Source organism: Chaetura pelagica, unplaced genomic scaffold, assembly GCF_000747805.2.
Source record: "Chaetura pelagica isolate M959 unplaced genomic scaffold, ChaPel_1.0 scaffold364, whole genome shotgun sequence".
In the NCBI taxonomy this organism is placed as follows: Eukaryota; Metazoa; Chordata; class Aves; order Apodiformes; family Apodidae; genus Chaetura; species Chaetura pelagica.
In genome coordinates this window covers 390196-406954 of record NW_009953089.1, presented here as the reverse complement: position 1 = coordinate 406954, position 16759 = coordinate 390196, and the positions used below count along the sequence as shown (strand labels likewise).

The following is a 16759-nucleotide window of genomic DNA, read 5'->3' as shown; positions in this document are numbered from 1 at the left end:
ACCAGGCGCTGGATGAGGAGCTGGAGCGGGACGAGCGCGTCTTCCTGCTGGGCGAGGAGGTGGCCCAGTACGATGGCGCCTACAAGGTGCGTGGGTGCCGTTAGCGGGCCGGGAAGGGGCCTGGGGCCGGGCCTGACTCCTCCCCCCTGCCCTGCAGATCTCCAGGGGCCTCTGGAAGAAGTACGGGGACAAGAGGGTGATGGACACCCCGATCTCGGAGGTGAGGCTGCGCTGTCTGCCCCCCCGGCTGTCCCTGCACCAGCTGCTGCCCCTCTCCTGATCCCTGCTTTCCTTCTCTTCCAGATGGGCTTTGCAGGAATCGCCGTGGGAGCCGCGATGGTTTGTAAATGTCCCTCCCACTGCAACGCTGGAGCTTTTTGTTGTTTAACATGAAAACACACTCATCTGTATTTTACTATCTTTAATAGGCAGGGTTGAGACCGGTGTGCGAATTCATGACGTTCAACTTCTCCATGCAAGCAATTGACCAGGTGATAAACTCTGCTGCCAAGACCTGTTACATGTCAGCAGGAGCCATCAGCGTTCCCATCGTTTTCCGGGGTCCCAACGGGGCGTCGGCAGGAGTGGCTGCTCAGCATTCCCAGTGCTTCGCTGCTTGGTACGGGCACTGCCCCGGCCTGAAAGTGGTCAGCCCCTGGAGCTCAGAGGATGCCAAAGGGCTGCTGAAAGCAGCAATCCGGGACGATAATCCAGGTGAACACAGGCAGATCACAGCAACACCCAGCACTCCATCCTGAAAGGAATGTCTGTCTGCCCTTCCTGCCCCATTTGAAACCATAAAAAAGTGTTGTTGCAACCTAAAACACTTAAGGTTGCTTCACTGCAGCTGTAGGGTACTCACAGAGGCACAGAAGTATTGTTTCAGGTACTCAGCTAGTTCCTGACAGGCTTTGCACTAGGCTGATGTGCCAGTTGTGTGTCTTCAGTGCCACTTTGGTACCAATCAGGAACCTCACAGGCAGCATTTATGAAGAGATCATAATGGGGTTTAAAGGAGGAGCTCCTGCCTGTGCAGTGTCTGTGAAACTCATTCTGACAGTCCATGACATGGATAAATCCAGAATGGCATTAATGAAAAGCAAGGCAGTCTTGATTTCTCAGAAACATAGAAAGGTCTTTGGTTTTGCGTCCAAAACCAGTGATTCTACCATGATGTACCAAAAGTTATATATCTGATTTCATTTAAGACTTAATTATAGACAATTTTTAAAGTAATTCACCATTGAAGTAGACTCTGATTTGCTTTTAATTGCCTCTGCAAACATGCTGAAGTCCTTGTTGCCTAGAGGGGCTTGGTATCTTGAGCCAGTCTGCTGCAGTACCATTAAACATCAGCACACTCCTCTGCCTGCAGATGTACACATTAATCCAAGTATGTTTTCTTCTAGTTGTGATGCTGGAAAATGAATTACTGTATGGTGTTCCCTTTGAATTGTCTGAACAGGCACAATCAAAGGAATTTGTTGTCCCAATTGGAAAAGCTAAAATAGAAAGACAAGGTAAGCTGAGAATATAGTTTGTTTCCTTATTAACCAAACTGCTCAGGGACTTTTTTTAACCTCTTAGCTATTCAGAATGCTGCTGTCATGGGGCACAGGAAAATACCTCAAATCTTAAAGTATTCCAGTGTTATTTTATCTTGTAATATACTTAATTGTTGCCCACATAAAGAAAAGTTACTTGATTCTCTGTATCTCATCTAAAACAGTATCTTTCCAAAAGATCTGTTCCTTAGTGTGGAGATGTCTCAAAAACTTTTCCTCACCTTAGTATGTATTTTTTGTCAAGAACACAGAAGAGAGTACTGCAATATTTCAGTCTGTTTGCTTAGAATTTACCACTGAATTATATCAATGTTTGAATAAGATAATCTGAAAAATGTATTAAGTATTTCCTCAGTTCCCTGAATTAGAGAGTAAAGTTGCATCTTCATAAAGTCTTTCTCTGCCACTCTTCATGCCACATATGGCTGTAGAATACTAAATTTTAACAAACTTAAATCATAATATTAACTTGAAAGGAGCCTGAGGTCCAGGAAAAAGCTTTAAATATTAAACTGATGGAATTTTTTTTTTAACACTTGCTTCTGTCCTAGGAACTCACGTTACGTTAGTGTCACACTCAAGACCCGTTGGCCACTGTTTGGAAGCAGCTGCTGTACTTGCTAAAGAAGGTGTAGAGTGTGAGGTGGGTGGGGGTGCTGTTGGTTTTCTCTTTACCTGGAGGGGAGAAAAGCAGGAGGGTCTTCTGGTTCAGTTTGTGCAAAACTTCAGTGTTGTAACTACAAGCTTCTTCTGTTGGTAAATGCCTTAACAGTCAGTAAGTAAAGCACACGGATTTCATGTCCTTTCCAGCAGAAAACTAAGGCAGAACTGCTAATAATTTTCAGAGTGACTTCTGAGAGCCACCAGGAACTGTTCTGCACAGTCTCTGCCAGGATAAAAAGTCAGAAATTTTATTAACTAGTCTTGTCTTGAAAGTCAGAGTGCTAAAGGACAAAACTCAATCCCCTTTGTGGTTTTTTTTATCTTAGGTAATAAATATGCGAACCATTCGACCAATGGACATTGAAACAGTGGAAGCCAGTGTTGTAAAGACAAACCATCTTGTCACTGTAGAAGGAGGTTGGCCACAGTTTGGAGTAGGAGCTGAAATCTGTGCCAGGATCATGGAAGGTAGAGAGTCCTGCAGTACATGGCTACATGTCTAGTCTAAATACATAAATATGCACATCTCTAGTGTGAATCCTCATGGCTTCTTGATAAAGCCAGATGAAGACAAAGTAGAATTTTGTATCTGAGGAGTTCTGAGCCTACCTGTCTTGCTCTAGAGGCTTTCACAGGTGGATCCAGATCATATTCTGTTGCAAGTAACTCTTATCCCAGGAACTTGACCATGTGAGAAGCAGGATGATAGTTTTTTGTCTAAACCATAGTACATTAAGATAAATGAGTAGGAACTGCTCGTTTAACTCTGGAATATTAGACCTACAGGAACAAAATTGTGTAAATATTATATTCTGAATTTGAGAGAAAATCACCGTGCATGGCAACCTGACAACTGTCTTCTGTTCCAGGATCTGCCTTTAACTACTTGGATGCTCCAGCTGTGCGTGTGACCGGTGCAGATGTGCCTATGCCTTATGCAAAAATTTTAGAAGATAACTGCATCCCTCAAGTGAAGGATATCATATTTGCAGTGAAGAAAGCTTTGAATATCTAAGCTGTAAATACGTTTTAAAGTCTTGCTTTAAAAAGTATCAATGGTGTAGGGCAAGTCGTGTGCATAACTTTGTTGTATAACTCCATGAACTTTTGTACAGTGGGGAAAGTTGCCTCCCAGAATATTTATATGGGGTGACCCTCTCAGCCACAGTTCGTATAAGCAACAATGTGGTAATGCTTGTTTGTTAACCATGCAGGTGGGTTAGTGCTATTGTATGTGGAGAAAAAATTCTAAATTCAGAGTGAGGGATAAAAAAAAACATCCTTCTGTTTCTGCTTGGCTTGTGTTAAACTGCCTGTAGTAGTGGCTGAGTGATGAACTGCAGTGAGCAGAAGTCCAGCCTGGGAATGTGCTCTGCAGCTCTCCAGGAGCCCGTGGCCACAAGGCTTATTAAAGGTGAATGATGAAACTGGAGTGAGTGAAGCCTTGCTTTTCCATTCAGTGAAGTGCAGGTGCCTGCACAACGTGGCCTCAAGAGTATGGGCTAAGGGGTGGCTGGTGTGTTCAGTTTGAGGAGCACTCTGCTCAGTCAGGGAAGCTTCTGCACACAAAGATCAGTATGTGGTGGGAAGCACTACTGAATTTTTCTTCACTAGCTACCACATACAGTGATAAAAAAGTACCTGTCCAGATGCTTTGCTTTATGTATTATTATTTTTTTCAACTCAACACGTGGGCTAACAGTGGCAGGGTCAAACTACAGTTCCTACAGTGCAAAGTAAGTTATTGTATCCAGACACAGGGAGGCCTGGGTCTGCAGCAGCAGCACCGATCATGCTTGATGAGCTGGGAAAGCCTGGCAGCAGCCTCCAGACAGGCCACCACATGGCAGGGTTTAGCTGGGGGGCCAGTCCTGACAGGCAGCAGGAGCCCTGCCAGGCCTTGCTCAGCAGCTCTGGGTACAGAGTGGAAGCTGCCAGGAGTCTGTGCAGTGTCACTGACTCCACAGCCCCTGACCTGCTGCAGAGGTGATACTTACTCTGTAAGTAGACAAAAAAAGCTTGGGTCCTATTTCAGTCAAGGACCAGGGATGCCCTTCACTGTATTCCTTTTAGGAGAAGTGCTGCTGGATTCTTAGGAAGTCTGGCCTGCAGGTGAAATCCCAGCTGGATATACCCACCACCACACTGCTGAAGGAATTCCATTAACATTTTAATAAAAAGGACCGAGTATCACAGGTTACATGAAACTTTGTACAGACATTCTCTGCATAGTAACAAACACTGATGTACTTGAATTTAAAAAATGGATTATCTATAATCCTTTAAAGTGCAATTTGTTTAAGTTTTTTTTTTTAATCAAAAAGGATCTTTCAATAAAGTTTAAGCTGTAGAATTAACTTGAAGTAACTTTGCATTTAACTAAATCATGAATAATATCCCAGTGCCCTATTAACTCCCATTTCAACTGGTTCCTCATTTAAAAACACTTCCCCTTAGAGTTACAGGTAGGATGTCCATTTAGACAAGTTTAATCAAACAGCATTTTTACTCCACCAGCAAATATAGTGGGAATAAGATTTAATTCTCCAGTTCCCTCACCTGTGCAGTACACTAAGGGTTGGGGGAGGGAGGGTGTTGGATTATCTAAAAATAAAAAAAACACCAACTTACTGATTCAGTGCAGCAAGAACTAAGATGAGTTACAACTGCATGAAAAGTTCTGGAAAAACTAAGCAAACTAGAACTACATTCCTGTCATTGGAAAATGGGGTGAAATAGAGCTAGAAAAACAAAATGCATTCTTCACCATCATCGTGGTCATTCCTATTCTCAGGTTTTTGTTCAGCCATGTAGAAGTTGCTGTTCCCCTGAAGCTGAAGCTAGAGAACAAAGTTCTTGAAACCAAGTAAAGAATGGAGTACTTAACACAGCACCACAATCCAGACAGGCTGGTGCTGCTGCTCAAGAAAAGCTGAAATCAGGGTAATAGGTGCTACAGCACAATGGGCTGGTGGATCAGTCTCTGGTCTGGAGGGTCTTGTTCCAAGACAGCACAGGAGGGAAGAGGGAATTCAATCCTGGTGTGACCAGTGGCCTCAGCTGATCCTGGGAGCACTGTAGTCACAGGTCTGTGTTTTCTTCAGAGTTCCTTTCTGAAAGTTTTGGATGGAGCTGAGTAAGGCTCCTCGGCTTGCACTGACGTCAGGCTGCAGGCTTGGCTGCGTTGGCACCTCTGCTCTTGGAGGAGGAGCTGCTGGTGGCACGGGAGGTGGTGGTGGTGCTGGGGGTATCAACGATGCTCCTGTTGAGGAGAGAAGATGTAGTTTGATTATGCTCTTGGCTGGACTTGGGCAGTCCTGTACTAGTCATGTCATTCCTTGAATGCCAATGGAGGGTGAAGAACAGAACAGGTGAGAAAAGCCACAGTGACCAGATCCCTCTATCTGCAGGTGAGTCGTGTCATCTGAGACACCTCTGAAATGCAGCCTGAAGTGCCTCAGTACTTGGGGATGCAAAACATGACTCAAATGTGATCTTGCACTAAGGAAAATGGAGATCACTTAACAGGACTTCCCAGCTTCGGTTTCTTTGCCCCAGTGTAGCAGTTTGCTCTCTGGGTCATGAACAAAGACTATAAGCAACTCTTTACCACCTGTTCATATGTACATTACTAACTTTCATTCTTACAAAGGACCAGGTCATTATAATATTTGTGATGCCTGCTTTGTCAGATTATATTCTATTTTTAAAGTACTAACTGCAGATAGAGTTTTCTGAAAGCGTGTCCCACTTCCACAGCACTGTCAGACTTTATCCGAATGTGTTGCAATAAATGCTTCACAGGGAGAAGGAATCACAACCATCTAGCACTCACACCACTTGCCTGCCTCTCATGCTCCCACCAGTCACCTTGGCCCTCTGTCCCTTTTTATCCCAGTCACAGCCACATCATGCCTCCATGTCCTGACTCTGGGAAGCCAGAGCCCACAGCACTGCCTGCAGGCACTGGCCCAGCAGCGAGGGCCTGTGTGGAAGTGTTTCCTGGCAGCTCAGATCCAGGCAGGTGGCCTTGCTTGCCCCAAACAGCTCTCCCAAACACCCTGATCTTTACTCCATCATTTCTACACAAGTATAATCCAAGATCCATGTTTGAGTAAGCAAAGTACTTCAGAGGTGACCCCTTGCTGTTGCACAGGACATCCAGGTGAAGGGGGCATTTGCAGTAATGTGGGGAATAATGTCCCTGTGTTGTCTCATATATTCTGGAATGAGCATGGGCATAATGATTAATATCTTAGAACTATGCAACATTGAATTTTAACTTATGATCATCTAGATCCTAAGTTATTCCGTAGTGTAAGACTGGAGAGAGACAGATGGCACCTACAGTAAAAAAGGAAGCACCACTTGCTTTTGGTAGTTTCAGTCTACAAAGAGGAATGTGCTGTTGAGTGGCAAAAACTATGATACAACACAAAACATGAGGCCAACCAAGAGACTGTGGTTACTGAGGCAGAACTTCTTGCTATGAAGTTAGAATATACCAGGTAGTTAAAGAACATGGCACCAAGACACAAGAGGTATTTGATGAAGGATTAAGCTCAGCCACCAAAAAAAAGCAGAAAGAGTTCTCTGTGCTCTTCTCTCTCAATTCCTAACTAACACTTGCTCTCAGACTAACTACTAATAGACAAAGTAATTAATAAGGTGAAAGTCATAACTGAGAGCTGTCTCGTTTTCTATTTGTGCTGATCTTTGAAGAGAGACTTCTCCCATGTAGGAGCAAGCTGAAAATGCAGAGTATTCACACAAAGCATTCCATCCTACTAGTGTGTGTTACCACTATATGCTGTGATTGCAGCACTTCCAGCTCTTCAGGAGAAATTGTCATTGGCATGAAAATCACCTTCTCTGACAACAAAACATGGAAGTATATATTGGGCTCATCTTCCTCTTCTCCCTTCCACAGGAAACACTCAAGTCCTAGTAGAAATACCAGAGACCAGCTGAAACAACCTAACGTGCCTGTTACATGTGGATCAACTGTTCTCTTCAGTTACCAAAGCATTACACAGTGTCAGCACAAACTGAAGTAAGTTGCTACTAGTGTCTTGGGGCCATCTAACTTACCCAAATCTACTTTTTACACTAGCCAGAGATGTAAGTCCATTTATTATTAGAAAGACTGTAAAACCATCCCCTAGGTTAGAGCCCTGCTGATCCTCATGTGTTCAGAGATTGCCAGCAGGCTGCAGCAAAGCAAACCTTGACACTTTTTCCACAGAAGAACAAGTCCAAGGACAGTTAAAGCAACCACTTTTGTGGTTAAAGCAGCCAGAGCAGAACACCGTAGGACTGGCAAACCAACCTATCCCAAACTGATCAGATGAACTGCTGTAAAAGAGCCAAGATCAGCTCATCATAAATGAAATAGCTTGAAAGAGATCCAAGAACTGCAGAGAACAAAGGCAAGATTTTTGGCTGGAAATGCAAGGTGAAGCTGAAGAGGCTATGCAGGTAGTTGTGCAAGATGCAGTAGAGAATGACCATGAAAATGGCCAGGACTCTGGAATATAAACACAATGGTAACATTGAAATGAAGGAAGGTACACATTTGACAGAGAGAGGGGCAAAAAAAGCAACAAAGTGATCTTGGATCACTAAGTATTATTAGGTCAATATTCCATGTGCTATCTTCAAAGGTTGGTCTGGTTATTTTACGAGGGGGTCAGAAAAGACAGGGAAAGTAGGAGGAGAGGCCACCTTCTTTCCAGGAAATTGCTTAAATTCCACACAGTGAAACTCCTGGGAGTCTGATTACGGACAATGATACTCTGAACACCTGAGCTCTGCCTTAAAACATAAATACACGTTGTTTTTAGGATGATATCTGACTAGCTATGAGCATTACTTATTGAACCCATTAACTAAGAGAGTGGTTCTGAAAATCTTCAAATAAATTAATTTCCATTAGTCAATCAAAACCAAGATGACCTTCCCTTCTCGACACGAGTGGTTCAAAGGAAATGTTAGTTCACCCTGGTGTACCCATCTATGGATTAATTTGTTCTGTCCAACAGTGAGATATTTTCCTGTATTTACTAGAAAAAAACATTTGAGAGAAGTTCTCAGTTATAACTAGACCTTACCAATACCTATGTTGGAAGAAGTTGCCTGCAAACACACATTTAACCCATTCATGCAGTTGTAAGAATAAAACACTCAAACAAGAACTTACCAAGGTTTTTTTACAGGGACATTTTTGTTAAGAGAGTGTGTTAAAAGGAATAGGAAGTAAATCAGATGCTGTAAACTTGATGCCTGAATTGAAACAAAAACTTAATTATGAATTTAAAGTGACAGTTATTGTGCAAACAGCATTAAAAACTTGGCTGAGAACGGGATGCAAACAAAGAAAATCATTTTAGTGATAGAGTTTTTAAAGATGCTGTATTTCATTAAAATAATCCATAACAACATTCAGATCTTTTTTTATTCTATTCCCTCCCAATACTAAGCAAGTTCAAGATTTCCATTCAACTTTCCCATCCAGAAACAGAGCATCTTTAAAGAGATAAATCAGCATTAGCTTACTTTTCCGAAAATTCACGTTCAAAATGATGCATGCTCTATTGAAGACAGCAGAGAAAGAGAGAGGACACAAGTTAATCAACTGGCTCTCGTGTCAAAGTGAGAACAACAGATACTGTTAGCTGAAAAGTTAGTACAAAAATCAAGACATTCTTATTCACTGACAAATATGAGGGCAGCAGATTGACTGTTTCATCTTAAGTATACAAAGCTTTGATTCTGAATAACGAACCACAATTTTCCATGCTAGAAGCATCATTATTCTTCATGAACAAATACAACACACATGCTTTCAGTTGCACATGCCAGAATTCTAGCTTTACAGGATTAAAGTGCATTTAGAGATTTAGCAAGAAATCTGCAGGAAGATTAGCCATAGAAGACGAAATCCATTCAGTTCAAGGAACACTCCCTGCCGTGTTAGCACCTGTAGTTACACTTACACTCCATGAACCAGACACACCCAAGAACAGCACTTGCTAAAGCAGTCACTTTGTCTTCCATAAAGGTGAAGAGCAGAAAAGATGCACCATATGGGTGTCTATAAACCGTGTGTCATACTGAAGGATTCAGAACAACTGACACAGAAAACTATAGCTACAACTCTCTCACTTTTATTCCAGCAGGGAAGCAAAACCAGCACTTTATCGTAAAGGAGCTCACCGGTATTTTCTGGGCTTACTGCATTCAGAGAAGATGCAGTGAAGTTTAAAAACCCCATATGACAGTGTTCTGCATCCTTTCTGATCCTAGCACAGCTCCTAGCCACAAAGACAAACACCAGACTTTCTGGACTGCAAAGACTTGTGCAAGTGGAGAAAAAAGAATCAAACATTCAAGGGAGAAGGTCAGAAATACGGGAAGTTCCATTAGGATCATTTGTCACAATCTAAACAATGTATTCCAAAGATTATATTTAGCCAAATATCTGCAACCAAACCAGCCCAAAACATCCTAGTTAATAAGAAAAGGCCATGAGAGCCTGGATTACCCTTCCCCTCAAAGTTATGCATTCAATCCTACAGTTGCAGCTATCATTACAAAGACAGCTAAAGCCAGTGATCATTTTCTTTCTTAGTGTGTCTTGCACTGACTATACCAAACACTCTACTGCAAATTAAGTCTCTCAAAGCCTCTACTCAGAGACAAAGCATGTTTCAACATGTGAGAAACCTCTTTAAAGAGATTACTTCCTCCAGGCATATCAGCTTGGAGCCCTCTGGGCAGTGTCTCTGGCACTACACGTACCCACATACTACATTGATTTGGTTGGTTACAGGCCAGGAGAGGGCAAGAGCTTCTGTTGGCTACACTTTTCCATGCCAGCCTTCACTCTGCCATGGTATCACACCAGCAACATGCTTTGGCATGCCACGATTCTAACACAACCACAACCAAACCAAAAAGCTTCATTCCCTTTCTGAGAGTCACCTCACCACACTGATACCCACAAGCAATTTTGGTTTAGATGTAAATATTGTTAGCAAGTACACGGAAACTGGAAGAGAGAGATACAAGCTATAGATCCATCAGTTGTCACAAAGAAAGTCCTCCCGTGGGGCCAGTAAGGCTTTCACCAAGTCACCAGTAGCATAGTTGCTAAGAACAGCTAAAACTACAACATTGTTGGGGGGGGAATCAAGCCCACTAGCTTTCTCTTAGAGCTAATATCTGAAGTTTCTTCTATGTATTCTACTCACAATAGCATTCCTGAAATGATGACACTTGCCTTTACACCTAATCAAATGCATGGATGCCATCAGCACACTAAAGCACTTCCCATCGTGAAGGCAGCACTGAGGTGCACTGTGTCAGAGCAGGCTGTCACCAGGCGTCACCATGAACACATGGCAGCAGGATGACTGACACTGACAGTGTAGTTTGAACAACAGCCAAGTTTTGAGCCCAAACTTCAGCCATTCTGAGACATTTGAGCCACCTCTACACATAAACCTGCATTATATGCTCAAAACTTGAAAAAGCTTTCAATCTGGTTAACATGTTTTAAAGTTAAAAGGTCAGGAACATTAATTGCATTGCAGAAAGAAAATCGTTTCTACACATCTGTCCATCTTAGAGGCATAAGGTTTTCCTTTGCATTTTAAGCTGCTTTCCCTTTTAAAGCATTCAGAATGTGAAATAAACCCTCCAGCTAAGTGCAGTGCACCCAGAAAACAGCCCTGTTACTGTGCAACACCATAACAGCAATCTTCTTGTTTAGACTAACTGGGAGAAGTTAATTCATGAAATACACACTTCGACATACCCTCAGCTTGAAGGAGAAACGACCAATTTGAATTTCAGCATGACTTATTTCAGCTGCTTCACAGACTGCAGCCTCCTATGAAAGACCATCCGCAGCAAACACAAATTTGATTGCATGGCTTCAATTAACAAGTTGTGCTGTGTAGAAAGTTCCTGGGACCAGGAATCATGGCATGAGTCACGGTAACAAACAGCAATGCCATGGACTGCTTCCCTTCCTGAAATATATTCCTTTAACACCTTTACTGTTAAATGCTTGCCAGTGCTCCTCTTCTAGCCCTTCAGACCATTAACATGCCTGTTAATGCTCAAGATTCAGATCTGTAATCAAATTTTCATGAGCATTTCTATCACCAACTCAAGCAGATTCTTCACCACTTCCCGCCACGTGTCCTAGCAAAACTACCCAGCAAACTGGAAGTGGGAACTGGCCAAAAATAATCAAGATATTATTTCTAAGCCAAATCAGTTTCTGACTTGTTCCTACCAGTTCTCCTGGTGCTAGCACTTCTGCTCTGTAGCAGAACAGGGCTTAGGCAGTCTAAGTCACTGAATTTGTTACACCCAAAACTTCTGAAACTCCAGCACAGCAGTACAGGTGTACAGAGACAATTCAGAAAAACAAGGGATCAACAAACAGTACTTTGGAGTCAACAGACCATTAACACCAGAACAAATGCATATTGCAACCTAAGGGCCAGAAAATGTCTGGAAAGTAGCAGCACAGGTAAAGCTGGAGCAATACAGACTTTGAAGTAAGCACTTAACACTCTATGGATAAATCACATCACATATATCTCAAGAAAGGTTATTAAATGAAAAAGAACAGTATTAAAAGGTTCCCTATGAGGCCCTCAAAAGAGGGTAAATGCCAACACTCAGGCTGACAGAAGATGAATGTAATCTCTGTGTTCCATCCTTGAAAACCAGCATCCCTTAACCATCCTTGGGAATAACACCCACAGTTTTGGGGATGGGTGAAGGAAAAACAAAGATAAAGACAAACACTGTAATGACTCTTGAACTTACCTGCTGTGGAGGGTGGAGTGGGGGATGATGGAGATGTTAATGGGGAACTCGCCCCAGAGCCTGCTAAACAAAACAACAGTCTAGTAACTAAAGCTGTGATGTGAAAATTCAACACAGTCAGACAAGACAGATTGTTGGAGACAAGCCAACTTTATTGACTGAAGATCCAATCCTGCTTCCACTTAAATCTTGGGAAAAAGATTCCCATTCATACAAACAGTGCCACTCAGACCTGATCTGAACGGGGACACTTCACAGTACCAGAAGAGGTCCAAACACAGAAGCAGTGCACTCAACAGCATTCCTCAAGGGGAAACACTTCTTTTCTGTTGCTTAGGCTGTTGGATTTCAGCATCCAACTTCTGTTCTCCTTAAGACTTGTGCCACTGCATGGTTGGCACCTCATTTCTCCTTCCAAAAGATGATTTTCAGTCAGTTCCTGTACTCCACAAGTTACTCTGGTATCTGACAATAAGCTGCTTTTGGACACATTTTAGCCAGGCAGGTCAACTCTGTAAAACTCTTTGGTAGTACCAATCATTCTTTTTAACTAAATGAAGACCTGTCAAAGGCTCTGTTGTTCTAGAATTTGGCACTGAAGCAGCAATTGAAGATCATTTTCTCATTCATCTCAACACCTTACTATAGAATACAGATCACCATGGAGTTTCTGCCCAACGGCTGCATTCATAAATGGCCCAAATAATGGATTTTGTTATTACTCCACTCAAATGTCAAACTGAATGAAGAGACTGATGGTTTTGGAGGAAAGGGTACAGAAGAAAGGACATATTGCTTTATATTAGGCAGCTGAAAATCTAACACTGGCAATATTTTTCAGCCCTTGACTTAGCAATTATTAAGTACTCAAAATATTAGGCTCTGATACCCCAATATTAATGTATAAACTGATGGTGACCCTGGATCTTTTAGGCAAGAAAATGACAGCAACAGCAAAAAACATTGACATAGCAGTGTAGAAGCAAGCTCTTCTCTCTGTAGTTACCTGAGTTATTGGAGTTGCTGTATTTTGCTGAGTGTTCTTCCCCACTTTCATAGGCAGAACGTTTTGACTTCTTAAAAAAGAGCAAAGGAAATGGAAGATGGGAATGAAGAAATGCTTTCCATGATAAGGACTGAAGTGACACACAGCAACAGCCATCCACTCTATCACACAAGGTTTATCAATGCTCGATATCCCTCTTCCCACACCCAAAATGTGCTGCCATGATGACAGCAACAGCAGGGCTGTTCTATGCTCAAGTACTCAAGTATTTCCAGGAGATCAGGGAGGGCATCTCCAGTGTCCTCTGACCACAAGGGAAAGGCAGAAAACTGACCCATGAAAAGAAAGAGAAAGACATCATGCTGCAGGAGCAGACTGAAAAAGACTCCAATGCCCTCAACAAACAGCAGGAAGCAGCACAGGCTGTCATCTCTGTATGAGGTGTTAACCAAGCCTGTTTTCATGCAGTCACCTCAAGAAGGTTAAACCAACATGCAAGTCAGCTACCACTGTAACTTAAACTCCTTAGTGTATTGATTAGCTACAGAAGTGAAAATAATCTAGAAGTAGTACAGAAACACACAGGAAAGAACAGGCAAACATACCTGTGGCTGTGCATGCTAAACATTCAAAAAAGATACATGTCTTTTTCTGTGTGAGAAACCTATTTAAAGGACACTTACTTTTCGTGCTAAGATTTTCCTTTTCTTTTTTTCTTCTTCAGAGCCATGATGAGATTGAGCTCTTGTCAGCCTTCTGTGCTGGTGAATCTTTAGATCAAAGGGAAAACAGAAAAAAAAAAACCATGAGCTTAAATGTTCTCAGAAAAGGCACATGTTTGAGGTGCAGGAAAACACACTGCAGTCACATGACATGCTAAGTTTTATTTTTTCATTTTTATTTTTTATCTTTACTGTTGCTGGTAGAGGATGGAGCCTGATAGTGCAGCTAAAATGATCCTTTGATTTAGAAGCCACTGGCTGTGAAGCTGCATCACTTAAAACAGTGAAATGCCACACAGTCAACACCTGTTCTACAATTCCTTATACTACATTTTAGAGAAATCAAACCCATTGATGAAAGCCTTTATTACTCAAAATCACTCTGAGTAAAAACTCACTTTCCCCTTGTAAAAGTGGTAAGAGGAAATGGAATGTCTGTAGGAAATAAAGGAAGGAAATGCAGACGTTACCAATTTCTGTTCTTCTGTTAATCGTTTTTCTGTGCACTCCTTGGAAGCCTTCAGTGCCTCTTTTAGCTTAGTAGGAATCTAATACAGAATGGGGAAAAAGAAATTATAGCACAAAACACAATAAAGGGAAACATGACTTCACTGCTCAAAACTCACCACCCATCTGATTATGTTGTCCATCTAAAGTCCCAAGTTCTGACACTATTCCCTTAGTGAAGGAGAAATGAAGACTCTAGGTGCATGTTTTCCACCCAAAACCCAGCTACAGACCTAACAGCAAGGACAAAGAAACACTGAATAATGGAAGGGATACTCTTAACAACAGGGACAGTGAACTTTGATATTCTGGTCACACCCCTAAAATGCCAAGATGGTAGCAACAGGACACAGACAGCACATGCCCTTCCAGTGTTCTAGGGAAGCTCCCCAGTGGGAGCAGATGTGACTCTCTGAAAGTCCCAGCACTGGAGCTGGCAACAATGTGCTGAGGGTGTCACCCAGCAAAATAAGTTTCCAAAGGTCTCAGCTAATTGTTTCCTCTCACTGCAAGGGACCCACATTACTTAGCAGCCTCCACTTAGATAGAGCACCACCACCAGTCACAAATTAGCTCCAGCACAGGAATTACACTTGAACATGGGTCACACTGTGTCCCCCTTCTAAGGGGTGATGTAACATTCTTGGGTACAATTCATCAAAGGAGTCCAAAATACTGATGCAATCCCCATAAAGCCAAGTAAAGCCAGCTCTCCTCTACCCTATTTATCGATAAATAGCTTACCCACAGCGTGGCACTTCCACAAAGATCAGCAAATTAGTGCTCAACTCTACCTTAAACTGAGGTTTCTCCGAATTTGTTAGCAGGACATCACTGAATAATCTGTGAGTGGATGAAAAAAAAACACAAAAAAAACCAAACTAATATTATTCCCAAGACTCAGGGAGATCCACAGCAAGAATACTACTGGTACTGTTCATTTAACTCCCTCCATTTCCTTTTCCTTCTCTGTCCTCAGCTCTAAGCCACTCCTTGGGTTTTTTTTCCACAGATTTTTATGTACTGCTTTTTATTTTCCAAGCACAGCTGTAAAATGAGCAGCATCCAACCCTCAGAATGTAGCTGCTACTGATGGCAGAGTTAGCAAGACCACGTGAAGTATTTTGGAAGCAAATGGGTACAAATATCAAAGGCAAGGAAGGGTTTCCCCAAAGCAAGAACACCCTTTCCTTTCAGGTATAGTTTATTTAATGACAAAAGATTACCAGGTACTTTATTTCAAATTTGACCTAAACAAAATCATTGCTCTTTTTTGGCAAACTCTCTTAGCATAACTGTTCTTTTAGCATTAACAAGGTCCACCTAAAAGATCAGTGAGCAAACTTAATATTTGAAAATATCTGCATTCTTGTCTGAACTTCGGCAAAGGCAACTAAAGCAAATATTGATATTTTTGCTCTCCCCTCTGTAGTATCAGCAGCACAGCATAAATGATTAATTCTTTTCTATCCAAACCAGAAGACACTAGAGGGCAATGGTAGTCTGAAAATAAACTGGTTAGTCCATTTCAAGATACTTTGTTCTTGAGAACATACTGGAAAACTGCCCCAGAAAGTGATCTCAAGCTTGTCTCCAAGATAAAGATTTCACAAATTTTTGTTGCTTTTTACTGTGGAAAATTATCACAGGCCAACACTAGAGAAAACAAATTCAAGTCTAGAATCAAGCTCATAAGAATAGCATTCTATGAAAAATTCAGATATAAAGCCAATTTAGGAGACTTTTTAAATACCCACAAACATCCAGCCTTGTTTACAGGGCATTTTTCTAACCCTTTCTGATTACATTGTCTTGCAAGGCCTTGCAAAACTAAGCAAGTTCATAGGTTATATATGGTATTTAAATTACATTAAATGCATTTCACATCTACACAAAACAGTTGTGAAGAGTATTGGCAGAAAGAGAATGTAGCATAACATTTTATGTGTCAGATACAGCTGGGCACAGATTGTTTTTTCAACATCTTTTGACACCCCTGTATTCAAAGTCTTGTTACGGTGTTTCTCCCCTACTCACATTCTTCCTCTTCCCACCTCCTTTAAGAGCACAGGAAGGGAGGAGCAGAAGGAAATGAAGGCTGAGACAAGCCTACAGTGTCTCTCCCAAGCCAGGAAATACTAATCTTGGAGCATGTTGTACATGAACTGCAGTCTGTGTACTGTGAGATCAGACCTATATTGAGGTGTGGACAACCTGTCATGTATAAGGTCAAGTCTGGCACCTTGTATTAAGAAAAAACAGAAGAACCTCCCCAGGAACTGTGGTTCTACACTCAGCACACAGGGGACACGTCAGAGCACAGGAACAGCAGATTATTTCTGTGGTAATTTTGTCTCCCAGCTGCAGGGAGGACAGCACTGCAGGCAGGTGTGATCTCCAGCTCAGTCCTGCACTGACATTGCTCCCTTTCTTCATCCTGCTTCTCCCCA

The 16759-nt window shown here is 42.1% G+C and overlaps 2 protein-coding genes across 3 annotated transcripts in view; one reads left to right on the top strand and one right to left on the bottom strand.

Moving 5' to 3' along the window:
* Positions 1–3484, top strand: part of PDHB (pyruvate dehydrogenase (lipoamide) beta) — a 6236-nt gene extending 2752 nt beyond the window's left edge. The window contains exons 2-9 of the mRNA XM_009997034.1: positions 6–86; positions 158–220; positions 304–339; positions 429–714; positions 1410–1520; positions 2117–2208; positions 2555–2696; positions 3098–3484. Of these exons, the coding sequence (XP_009995336.1) occupies positions 6–86; positions 158–220; positions 304–339; positions 429–714; positions 1410–1520; positions 2117–2208; positions 2555–2696; positions 3098–3243 (957 nt within the window). The 3' untranslated portion in view covers positions 3244–3484. The remainder of the gene's footprint in view (positions 1–5; positions 87–157; positions 221–303; positions 340–428; positions 715–1409; positions 1521–2116; positions 2209–2554; positions 2697–3097) is intronic.
* A 1525-nt stretch (positions 3485–5009) lies between these two features.
* The window catches only part of PXK (PX domain containing serine/threonine kinase), a 24803-nt gene continuing 13053 nt past the window's right edge, over positions 5010–16759 (bottom strand). Inside the window, exons 13-18 of one of the 2 annotated variants that reach the window (XM_009997002.1) lie at positions 15104–15152; positions 14273–14350; positions 13764–13850; positions 13081–13150; positions 12075–12137; positions 5010–5490 (exon numbers count right to left, since the gene is read on the bottom strand). In XM_009997002.1, coding sequence (XP_009995304.1) covers positions 5285–5490; positions 12075–12137; positions 13081–13150; positions 13764–13850; positions 14273–14350; positions 15104–15152 — 553 coding nt within the window. In that variant the 3' untranslated portion in view covers positions 5010–5284. The remainder of the gene's footprint in view (positions 5491–12074; positions 12138–13080; positions 13151–13763; positions 13851–14272; positions 14351–15103; positions 15153–16759) is intronic. The other variant, XM_009997003.1, reaches the window with a different exon arrangement.